Source organism: Xiphias gladius, chromosome 21, assembly GCF_016859285.1.
Source record: "Xiphias gladius isolate SHS-SW01 ecotype Sanya breed wild chromosome 21, ASM1685928v1, whole genome shotgun sequence".
NCBI lineage: Eukaryota > Metazoa > Chordata > Actinopteri > Istiophoriformes > Xiphiidae > Xiphias > Xiphias gladius.
In genome coordinates, this window is record NC_053420.1 from 14,580,999 (window position 1) to 14,593,924 (window position 12,926).

Consider the following 12,926-nt stretch of genomic DNA (forward strand, 5'->3'; position numbering starts at 1 on the left):
ACAGAGCCCAACAGAGATCTATATTTTGATCATTTTAAAAGAAATGTGCCAATGTTTGGTTGGTAAACATTCAGTCCGGAGACCTGCTGACGTTCTGATTTCAGTCATGTTTGGTCTAATTGGTTTGATTGTGGGCATCAACAAATGAACCTCAAACACCATAGGTAGTCACAGAAACCCGAGGCCACAGTAGCTTAGTTTAATTGATTCATAACCTGAATCACATGATAAATACAAACAATGGCTTGCTCACTGTAAACAGTGCCAGCTTATGAGCACAGAAAATGCAGGGGGCCTGAAAGAGACTGGCAGGCTGCAGTGTGGTAAATACTCACCTCCAGTTTGTTGTGCAAAATGTGCAGGCCCCACCCAGGCTGTGTTCAGCTGTTTTGCTTGAAGACATTTTCAGGTGTTTTTTTTGCATAATAGTATACATGCAACTGCAAGGAATTAAGTGTTACCGTGAGCTTCCATGTTTCTTTTTTTCTACCTGGTCCTATTGACCAAGCAAGTCTAAAATCTTGCAGGTCAACATGTGTCTGAGTGGCATCCCAGGTTGTGAGGTCAGTTTGCAATGTTGCAGGGTGTAGTGCTGGTACTTTGTTGTCCAAATGTGTAGTCTTGGATCTTGTTTAATGACACAGTTAGAAAGCATTGTTTTGCAGATAGATGCGGTCATTTGAGGTTCCTGTCTAGCTGACACGTCATGCACACTAATGAAAAGTTTAAGGTTGTTAAATATTTGAAAGTAAAAAAAAAAAAAGCTCTCTTTATTTGATACGGTTGACAATTGAACCTTTTTCCCAGACAAGTGTAACAGCCTTGCTCTCAAATTGTGATTGTGTCAGTTGTCTGGGCAATTTTTCATTATATATTTTTATTATTTCCTGTGTGGTAAAACAGACTGCTGTTAATGAAAGCACCAATCTCAGGCCTTTCTGAGAAAACAATGTGGACCTGAAATCGACCTCTAGTTTGACCTAAGAAACCGCTCACTTCAAACCTGCATTGAAGACCCGGTACTGGCAAACTGTTTTAGAGTTTTAGAAGAGATATCAAGATATCAAGATTTTCTAATTAATTTTCAAAATGTCTTTTTTTTTTTTTAAACTATAATGACACATCTCGTAAACGTCCTCCCACCAGAGTCTGAAGATCAATCAAATTTAATCATTGGCTAAACTTAAAGCAAGTATGACATCTTTTGCTCAGGCTGTCGTGGCTTCAGATTCACTTTTGATCTGTGGACTTAACATGTATCTTTATAGTCTTGATTCTACTGATTTTTAATTCCAGTTTTTCTCTGTGAAATTCACTGCGGTACATCTTCATGTATCAAGAGTTCAATATAAAGAGTGTAATTACTTGAGTAAATGATTGATTGAGGAAGTCAGTTTCTCGTAAATCAAAGTGAGGGCAATTAAATTAGACACACAACGTAAGTAAATGCAGCATTTCTGCCTTGCATTTCAGTCTAAAGAAGCCCCTAATTGCTTTGAAACATTCAACAACGACAGGCTTTTCCTGGTTTTCTTGGGGCAGAACTATCCAAATGGTTTTATGGTGTGAAAGTGGGTCTTGCAGTGTCTTAGGACAACAGGATAAGTGGTAATCCCTCAAGCGGTGCTCGGATGTAGACTATAGATCCTATAGAGAGCCCCAATCGCTGAGTCTGCCACAATTCTTCCAGGGGTCGCAGACTAATCTCCCAAGTACCTTCCTCTGTCAGTGGTCCAAGCATCCGTCATTCTGCCTCTGGATGCCCCTCCTTTCCAAAAATCCCAGTCCCTTGTGGCATCCCAAACCCATTTCTCTTTATTTGTTTTATACGGTTTGCAGAGTCTGAGTCTGGTTAATGGGTCTTACCTGGTTTTATCCTGTGTAATGCCCCAGTAAGAGTGCTTGATATGTTGACGTTTTCTGAGTGAAAATGTTGTAATTCCTATTTTCACTTTAACTAAGGGGTTGTGGTCCCTCATAGGCTACAAAAATTCTACAGCCTGTTGGGATTAGGATAGCCTTCATTAACCCATTGGACTAAGTCACGAATATGTTGTCCCCAAGGCTGCTTGTCTTAGTTCCAAAGGAGTTCACATTGTGGAGATACAAGGTTTTCATCCAGCAATGAGGATCTGCTGGATTTATTCAATTTGATCCTGACTGCCAGACTACAGCTGGTTAGCTGCTAAATGCTTTGCCATTAAGGCTCTGTTCTGTGTTTAATTCTGCAACAGAGCTGAGGTTTATGGGTATAATGGCAGGCTGCGTTCTGCCTGCTCTGCAGTGAATGTTTACCATCTTGTGTGCTACCTTGAGAATACGCAAACAGCTCCTCTGTGATCCTCTTAATATAACTAATGGATCCAGTCACCTGACCTTTGATTCCTGGTGTGTTTTCCCGCTGCAGATCTATACCGAGAAGAAGAGCCAGTTTGAAATCAAGAGAAACAACCCCAGGGACTTGGTGGAGAGAGTGGCACGCGACATCTCCAAGCTACTCAACAGTAAGAGGAAAGCCCTGGAGGTAAGAGGATGCTCCATATATTATTATTACCACCTGTGTACAAACACGCACTGTACTCTCGTGCACAGATGCACACATACATGGGGGATCATTTGACATTCCTGGAAAGTCAAGTTTCTGTTGATACAGATACACGCATTGTGTGTGTGTTTTTTTTTTTCTCTTTATATATATATATATATATAAATAAAAAGATATATAAAGATAGACAAAACACAACGTGTGAAATTTCAACACAAATAACAAAACCTCTGCCCTACCATTTTACCACAGCTGTCAGTGGCAGCGCTCTGATTAGATGGAATTTATTTTCAGTTATTTTCAAGACTTGTTGGAAGAATGTTCTGACTCTTGTCCACTTAGCCAAAGAGACCATAAATAATCAAAATAATGCCAAACAACTGACTGAGGATTCTCTCAGTCTCTCACACTCTGAATCGGCCATCATTTAATAGTTTTCAATTTGCAATCATCCTGTTCTCCTCTACTTTGTGGTTTATATTTATTCAAACTGAAAGATAGTGAAGTCCCTTTCCATGTGGACAAGTGATTTGGTGATGGAAGGACTTTGTTTGGCTTTATTCCTTCAATTTGAACTATTGTAGAGAGCAGTGTAATTCATCTTTATCTTAATATGATTATATTTTGTCAATGACAAAAAAATACCTTTTTGCCCAGCACTTTCGGGTTTTTTTTTTCTGTTCAGTATTCGGGCGCATATATTCTGAAACATAGTTTGTGTAGTCTGTGAGAAGAAGAGTTATTTCAGAGGTTATCATTTCAATGTCCTGCATGTTGGGATATAATTATTCCCACTGTTATGCTCAGAGAGTCCTGTGATTAGTTAAAAATTTGTTTTGCTCTCACAGTGGGGGACCTCTAACCCCTTAGAGAAGAAGAGGGGAGGGGAGTGTGGGTGGTGAGGCGATTCAAAGATGAGTGGAGTGACAAGGAGGGAAATGAGAAAAGTATACACAATCAATTTTTTTTATTTTTAAATGACAGAGATAAGGTAAATGAGTATTTGTGTTAAGTATGAAAAATAGACTTTAAAATCAAAATGTTGCTGTCCCCAGTTTAGTAGTCTGTCTATCTGAGCATAAGTAAGTTTTGTGCAAATCATCTTCGCACTTAAAATTACAGGACACGTTGAGAGCTCATGATTCCTAAATTACATAATTAGATTTTGTATTTATTGCTATTTAAAGCTTAATTTATCCTTCTTTTTCCCCACAATGGCTGTGAGGCAGTCCTTTTAATCGGTTTGGTGATTCTCATCATCTCCACCCACATATACACACACTGTACAGCCACACGCTCATCTGCACACAAACACTGATTCCTTTTATCACTGTGATCTTCTTCATCATATGGTGCAGAAGCTACACACACTCATATGCACAAAGAAACACTCAATACACTGAAATTAGAGAAGCTATGGTATATACATTCAAAACCCTCTTGCTTGCGCTAATGAATACTGAGCTTTCAGTGTATATGTGTGCAAGGGTTTCACCTGTGTGTGTGTGTGTGTGTGTGTGTGTGTGTGTGTGTGTGTGTGTGTGTGTGTGTGTGTGTGTGTGTGTGAAAATGCGGAAGGTATAATTTGCATTTCATCCATGTGGCACCTCATTTAAAGAGGGGGCTGTTTGAGCGACTGTCCACTTTCATTCCCCCCTTTTCTGTCCAGATATGGTCACTCAAGGCGAAAGCATCAACATTTTTTAACACAGCTTCAGCCTTATAAAGCGGCAGAAGTCTATATCTTTCGAGAGCATGAGGTCTTGCGGGATGAGGCACGTTCATTCCAAAGAGCAGAAGTCTCTCAAAGGCACGGTTAATTCTACAACTTGGATCCTGAAAGGGAAGAAGGCGTTACTGTACATCTCCTGTGGTCGTGTGTAGGATTGGATTTGGAAGAGCATTGACCCTCCCGGCCTGTTTTTTCAGAAGAGTCGGAGGCAGTACTCACACCCCCACCTTCACCACTTCCACTTCTCTCCCCCACCCTAACCTCCATGGTCCCGCACTGTCACCTCACATCCTGTCTGGGAGATTCACTCAGGAGGGAGGAAATGAGGTGAAAAAAGAGAAGGGCTGGAATGAGAATGTCTCCCTGGGGCGTGGAAAAATCAAGAAAATGATGTTCAGAAATTCATAGATTTAAAAATGAGAAGCAAGCGGGAGGGAAGGAGAGAGGGAGCAGAAGTGGGGGGGGGGGGTGGAGAGAGGTAGAGAAAGAGTTTGGGGAAAAATATCAAAAGAAGAAAGCAGGGAGGAGAGAAGAGACTTGAATGATAAAATTGCAAAAGGGAATGAGCAATGCAAAGAAATGGGGAGTCATTATGTCATTATAGAATACAAACCTTAAGAGAAAAGTATGGAACAAGTTAATATATTTCATTTTGGTATGTTATGATTTAATTTTTTTCACTAAAACTACATATTCAAGACCGTAAGCGAATAAATTCACGTTGACTTATTATTCATACAGGGAGAAAAGCAAAAGCCATGTCTTAATGCAGTCTGTAGATAAGAAGGTCTCAAACTCCGGTCAGCGCAGTATTGACAGTGTTTTATATTCCAGCCTGTTTCTCCCCCCTGTAATGGTTATTTAGTCCCGTATATTTCCTGCCACACATTTAAAAAATAGGAAATGTATGTGTTTGTGTATGTGTGCACAGGCGTGTGTACGCATGCAGGAAGAAATTATTCTTCTGCAACCTATTTGAATACTGCTTCGGGTGATTCGTTGTAATTCATGTTTATATTACTAATGAGAAAATACGCATTGAGTCTAAATACTCAGTTACTGATATATAGTAGGGAGGGAAGTGTTTTTCAGTGCTCTGGATTTAGTTGCTTCAGCCTTAATGTCCAAATTAGCAACTCATTTGAATAATTTAAGTACTATGTTTGAGTTCTGAGGGGAGTGAAAAAAACCCGCAAAAATCCGGTAGGTAAGCATTTATTTGTTTAACCTGCCAGGGCTAACACTCTAGCTGGGATTATTTCTGCCATGAACACGATACAGTTTGTGGTGTGCAACAGTTGGAAAAGGGAGCTTAATTAACACACACAGTCTTTTTGTATCCTGCATTTCAGCCATAATATCCACATTTGGCAGAACTAATACCAGTAATGTATGTTTGCTTTCACACAGCCACTATTGAAATAGGTATCTAAGTATCTGTAACATATAATTCAAAGTGCAGTGTACTCAGTGTTCCTCTCACCCTAAAAATGGAAGCAACGTAAGCTGACTTACTTTTTGTCAAAAGCCTCCCTAGTGTTTATTCTTTTCCTTCCCTTGTCTTAATCTCCTCCACTCCATGTCCCTGTCTGCTCTCACTTTCTTGCCTCTGGCTTCAGCCATCTTCTCAAACAATGATCTGATTCTACGGTCGGTGCCAAAATTAAAATGTAACACAAACCCTGGAAGGCTGACAGGCTTCCATTTTGCCGCTGGACATTTCATACAAATCCATTTGTTTTCTGAGGCAGGTTGAAAAGTGACTCAGGAAAGCTTTCTCTGATGTTTAAAATGTTAGCATATTTCAGTGGCTGTTTGAATTGAAACTGACCCTTGGATTCTTTTTTATTTGAGGTGTACATGTTCATCTTTTTAAGATAAGCAGACTCAGCAGCCAATTGGATAAGAGTTGAGAACGGTACTGAACACCACAAAAGTTTTTTTTTTGTGTGTTGATGTTAGCTGTTGTATCCACGTTTCCTAATACCTGTGCTTAACGCACATTTGAGCAGGATATGAAAAGATATCTTCCTCAAGTCGTGCTCACGTAAAACCCAAAGCTACAATATGTAGCTTTAAGTTCTGGAAATGAAGCTGGTGTTAACATTACACTTGATTGCAAACCACTCCGATCCTCCCAGCCCTTCACCTACATGCTCATCGTGTTCGCTGCCTCAGCTAATGCAGGAAGCAGGAGCTTGGTAGCCTGCGAGTCAGCCATGGCGACGTCTTCCAGCACCTAATACCAGCTAGGGTAGTTAGATCAGAAACGCCTTCATGTGATTGATTGATAGCCCTGGAATCCATCCCCTGACTTTCGCCTTCTCTGACTGGTTAGAAGGGCGAGGCTCGCTCAGAAGCTTTAGAGGAGAGTATCTCTGCTTATCTGCCAGGCTGAGTCTGGGTCACGGAAGCCTTTGACAGCATCTGTCCACATTAAGATGTACTTGGGAGCATTTTTCAACTAAAAAATATTAGAAAAAAGTTATATACTGTAGTGAAGCTTTAAGTATTTTAATGACCTCTTGGTAACACTTTATTTTACCTGTCCATACTTTTTGAGTAATATTCTTCTGATTTACCTGATGTTTCCTGGAAAAACCTGGTGTTTTGGTGCCTATTGCAGAGAAAATAGTGTTCAACTGATAGCTTTTCACTCAATTAAATCCAGTTAATTGATGGCGTAACCTAGAGAATCTTTTAGTCAGTCCATTTACTGAAAGTGCAAATAAGTGTATTAATATGAGTACAATTCAACATATTTGGCAAGTTTCAAATAATAAATGAATGATAAATTAATATTCACTCAGGTTTAAAGTCAGTATTCTTGACTTTTTTTTCTCTAAACTATCAAATTTCAAAATTTTCTCTCACTACTGTTTCTACCTCTTAGTTGCATGAAACCGAAAACATTTCTCATCTAGTGTCTAATAATCAGCACTATCTATGAGAACCTGAGCAAACATAAGTAAGTGCAGTATCACTTCCTCTCTGGCCTGGAGAAGAAGAGAAGGTACACTTGCAACAACCTTTTACTTTTGCTTGATTATCTGAGATAATCTTAGCTGAGAGGTTACGGTATACAGTAATGTGCAGGTAGCAGCTAAGTACTGTGCGTGTTAGTGTACTTGTGCACAGTGCATACACCAGTACAGTGTCTGCACGTGCTTCTTTATATTGTGTTGTGTCTGCCTTTGTGTGTGTGTGTGTGTGTGTGTGTGTGTGTGTGTGTGTGTTTATCAGAGCAAAAGGCTCACACCTGAGCGATGCAACAAGAGTGCGTGTCTGACAGGCCTTTTAACCCAGAGCAGCCAGAGAGAACACAGCCCTCCATGTAACCTGTCATGTGTATAAAGCCAAACAGGTGTGATAGACCTCCCATACTGATCTAAGCCCTCATCCATTCTTCTGCTCCTCTTTGTGATGCTCCACATGATCACCACAGAGGCCTGAGATCAGTTGGGCCCCTCAGAACCAGTTTAGACTGCACAACATCCTGTACGCTGTCAGTCAAAGCCAGGCAGAGGTGAGCTGTCAGTCAGCTCGCTGCTGGGATTTTCCAGTCTCGAGGAGGGAAGATGAGGCTACGAGCTACAGACAGAGATCATGTTACATTCCCATCAGCTGCTGCACAGCAAAACCACCATTGTCAAAGCTCTTAAGTTATGATTTCACAGAGGGGACTGGTGGAATAGAGAAGGGACTAAGGTTGGTCTAATCCAATTACACAGATCTCAATACTATTCCAATACCACTTACAGGCCGAAGGATGGCTGCCTCTGGGCTGCTCTCTGCTTAATGGATGCACACCCAGCATTCCACTGGGCTGTTTATTGAGATGGTTGCAGTTTCAAACCATGGAGATAAGGCAGGGGAGTGAAGGGACGAGGCCTGGTTGAATATTCTTACAAAATGCAGTTAAGGAAGTGTCCTGACAATCAACACAAGTTAGTCAGGTAGAGGGCTGCAGAGGCCGTTCAGTTAAACAAGTGTGCATGTTGAGATATGTGGCTTCACAGGATTGACCAATATAAATAGATAATATTCACTCTGAAGTTTATGTGCAAGGCAGCGACAGCAGATGTGCATCAAAAATCTTTAGATTCAGAAGTGTAGCGTAGTGTTGCCTGAGCTGTTAACACCTGAGGCAGCTACTCTGATGTCTTCTTAAAATATGCTGTACAACAGTTCCAGTATCCATAACTTTCTGATATTGTCTCTTTTCAAACAGTGCATCATCAGCAATATAACTGTATTTTTGTCCCTTACCTTAAAATCACACTCGTTTTCACAATTTCTCTTATCTGTCTGTCCCTTTGTAAGTTTGTCTGTTGCTTTATGAACAACAACAGTAAGAAGACTGATCCTTTGCTTTTGTGTTCCACCAAGTAAAACCATTCACTGTATCAGTATATGTGACATCAAAATTAAAAATCAAGTGTGAAAATTCATTCTTGACCTTGGAAACATCTCTAACATATAAAATGAGTGAAATTAAGAGGGGCTGGTTGGCAGATTCTAGCCATGTTTCCATTTTTTTATGCTAAGCTAAGCTAACCAGCTGCTAGTTCTAGCTTCACATTGAGTGTACAGATATGAGAATGGTACCGATCTACACATTTTACTCTTGTCGAGGAGGTAAATAAACGTATTTCCCAAAATATAGCTCTATTCCTTTATCTTAAGGTCTGCTTTTTCTACTTCTGGAGCCTCCAACCAAATCTCATGTTCTTCCTCAGCAGATGGAGTTGGCGCACGGAGATAAGCGAGTTGTAGGTCACATGATGACTACTGAGCTATTTCCATGACAACTGAGCAAAATCTGCCTGCTGAGGAAGACCATTAGATGTGGTTGCAAACTCTAGAAGACATTAGTAAGAGGACAAGTAATGAAAACCTGGGGTTGATGATATGCCGTTTTGTTGTGAGAGAGTTTTAAAACTACAAATGGCACATGACAAGTAGGCCTGTTTGATTGGAGGGCAAAGTAAAGTGAACTGAAGAAAGATGGTGGACAGCGGGCTCGACTCTTTCAAAAATGACGGAGATATTCTTTGACTTTGCAGTCGAGCTGATAATGATTGTGAGAGATTGCAGGAGAGCTCAGACCGGACACTGTGCAGGGACAGCAAAAGTGTGCTTGACAGAATTAATCAATCAGACTGCGTGGGCCTCCGTCTCCTCCTGACCGAGGACACCGAGATGACACAGCCGGGTCAGGGATGGGGAGAGCTGGGCCGTACCGAGTCATCTATCATCATGTTACATCCATTAATAATTCACTGAGACACTGACTCTCACGCGTGGCACGCACAGCCAACCCGCACGCTGAAAGGAGTGTGAGCATGCACGTGTTGTCATAGGTGTGAACATTTGGAGCTACTCACTTGTGAACTTTGCAACCTGTTCACACTGAGCTGATCTGCAGTATACTGATATTTTTTACATTACTTAGAAATGACATCTGAAATACCCACTAGTGTTTCCGCTGCAGAAAAAGGAAATTAGAGCTGACATTGAACAGTTAGCAAACTGTTAGATGGCAGCAGCTGGAGAATTGGCTGCTTCATATGAAGTAGCTTCTTTTTGAGTTCACTCACTGTTTCAATGGGGAAGATGTAGCTTTGAAGAAGTGGGGTGAGAATGAATGCAGGGTTGATGAGTTGCTGGCTTGCAAAAATCTATCATGACAAAAAGGAGGTGAAGCTGCTCACACTCTTAGTGCTCCAGTGTATATTAGGGTACAGAGCAATGTTTCAACAAAGAAATGTAGCTTTGATCATTGAGTTTTTAGATGAATAATGAGAAGGCAGTAACCGTGTACTTGTTCATTTTAATGATAAGTCATACTTCATGCACTTATTTGTTAATGGTGGGCCAAAAAGCAGCAACAACGAGAAATCAACAGTTTAATTATTGTTACTGTTGTAACACTAGGAGTATAACCACCTCCTTAGAGTGTGTGGTTGATGACTTGAGTCGTCATCCCAGCGAGATCTCAGATGCCTCAGTGACTGGCTTTAATTGAACAGGCATCCGGCACAAATAACCAATTTATAACAGCTAAATTTAGCCCTGAGTCTTTTAAAGGGCCACCGGCCCAAAAAATGAGGCTCCTGCTATCACACCGCTGTGGAGCTGTTGAGAGTAGTGAGAGGTGGATCTGGATTGGCCCTCTGTGGTAGTATACCGTAGTGGAGTGTACTAGAGCTGGAGGATTAGGAAAGTGAAGCTTTCCTTTGTCTGATTTGGGTCTAGTTACTGATTTTAATTCAGCCCCTGATGACTCGTTTCAATCAGTTATTTATTCATATTCTGTGTTGTATTATGTCTACAGTGCAGTAAATCTATATATACTCTATACATCCTTTAAAAGATATTTTTAAAAATATTGCCAAGCTTTCAAAATCACACGAAACCCTTGAATTTTAAGTTTTTGTCGTTCCCAACAGCAGCAGTACGATAGCAGCTGGTGTGCCCACAATGAATTACACCACCGGCAGCAAGTGATTATGTCCCTCCTGTTGGCAGGAACTGATGACAAATGAAGGAGTTGTCTTCCACTTTCAGAGGGAATGAGATTTTCATGCAGCCTCGCTCGCCTCACACCTCATTCTGGGGCGAAGTTTAAGTGAATTTTTACGAGAATATGCAAAAGTGTGACGCTACGACGCTATGATCATCATTCCCACCCGTTTTAAAGTGGTCTTCTAGCATAGTTTATTTTATTCCAGGTTTATTTGTTTGTTTTTTTTAAATTTGGTTATTTTACTGATTTTACAGACACAAAATGTGCCTTTACATCTGTACACCCTTGCAGTTTAGTGTCCTTCTCCAACTCATCGTTTTTCTGATGTCAGTGGTTAATGCCCAACCCTGCACTCATCATAGCATTAAAACTTGATCCACACACTTACTATTAACCTCCCTGAGGCACAGCATGCCTTTCAGTAATAGCGAGCGCCCCTCGGTATGGCTTGTGTTCATTTAGGGAGCTTAATGAATTACAAGGGCTTCATAATGAGTGTGTCTGAGCAGTGCTGTGGGAAGGTCAGATGGTTTGAATAACTAATGAACCTAATCACCAGTTAGAACTTTAACATGCATGAGACATTTTGTATATGCTGTTGTAGAAGACATAGCTACATAGCACAACCCAAGCCCTCCCACCACCTCCGCCGCCACTATAGCAAGAAAGTGAAAAAACTAAATTAAAGAGGAGCCTCTAACAAAGTAATTTGGTTTTCCATTTCCTGTAGGTCTTTGGAGAGGCAGTTATAACTCTCAGGTCTCATCAGGAAAGAACAGGGGAAGTAGGCCGAGCTCTACTTGGGTAAAAATAGAAGAGGAAACTTTACAACTCGCAGTGTGCACTGACTGGCAAAAACATATAGTACATCACAACCGCTCCGAAGTACATTGACAGAAAATCAATGTAGTTCGGAGCGGTTCCATTAGGTTCCTGAGGAAGTGCACCATTTATGGTATTTTTTACATACTCTTTTCAGGTCTTGGTGCTGTTCCTTCAAACTGTTGTTCTGGAGGATGTGAAGATGAAATTTCTTGAACACCTGCAAATCTTTGAAAACCAGTGAAAAGTTCACCTGAGATGTTGAAAACAGATGTAGATGTTTACTGTTTGAAATGTCTCTGTAGTATTCTCAGCAGAGATGATTATTGACAAAAATACACATAAAACATTGATGAACAAACATAGCGCGAGGACTGTATTTATAATCTGGCTCTTATATGGTCATAACCTGTGGTTTCAAATTTCTCCGAGTGGGTTCAGAACTACGAGAGAATGTCAGCAGAAATTACATTTCCAGTTTGACTTGTGAGCTTCATTCAGTTCAGTGAGCTAAACATAAGCCATTAAACTGAGAATGAACTCTCTTATACTCGTAGAAATTTTTAATATGAAAAGAGAGCCTTCAAAAACAGTAGACGCTGTATACTAAAAGCCGGCAGCTGCTCTGTGAGGCTTTAATAAGACACAGCGATGCGTTGAGCTAAATGCTAACATCAGCATGCTATCATACTAAGCAGGTATAATGTTCATCATCTTAGTTTAGCATACTGACACTTGCTAATTGGCACTAAACAAAGTACAGCTGAGGCTGATGGGAATGTGAGTTTTGCAAATATTTGGTCATAAAACCAAGTACTGGACAAACCAAGATTTTGACCTGATGCTGGTGCTAGGTGATACTTAAAAGGATCACCAGAAGTTATTACAAATCATCCTGTGGGGGCCATGAATTTCTGTATCATATGTAATGTTATGGCAATCAATATTTATCCAATAGCTGTTGAGATAATTCACTCAAAGCCACAAATGCCAACGTCCTGCTGGCGGTAGAGGAAAAGTCAGGGATCACCAAAGTCATTAGGATTCATTCTCACACCATGATTATATGTACCAAATTTATGACAGTCCATCCAATACTTGTCGAGGTATTTCAGTCCAGACCTAATTGGTGGACCAACTGACGGTCAGACAGATATCACCGTCCCTAAAGCCATACCAGAAGCATAGCTAAAAAGTTCTTTTTAACATTTATCTTCCTTTACCCAAGGATTAGAAACACTAGTTGCTCCACTTTCTTTGGGAGATAGACACACTAATTGTGCAACTGTACGCAGAGG

The 12,926-nt window shown here is 40.6% G+C and overlaps 1 protein-coding gene across 3 annotated transcripts in view; it reads left to right on the forward strand.

Annotated features, from left to right (window-relative positions):
• Positions 1–12,926, forward strand: part of cacna2d2a (calcium channel, voltage-dependent, alpha 2/delta subunit 2a) — a 144,809-nt gene that overhangs the window by 39,510 nt on the left and 92,373 nt on the right. For all 3 annotated transcript variants that reach the window (XM_040158697.1, XM_040158698.1, XM_040158699.1), the window contains exon 3: positions 2,408–2,524. In XM_040158697.1, the coding sequence (XP_040014631.1) occupies positions 2,408–2,524 (117 nt within the window). The remainder of the gene's footprint in view (positions 1–2,407; positions 2,525–12,926) is intronic.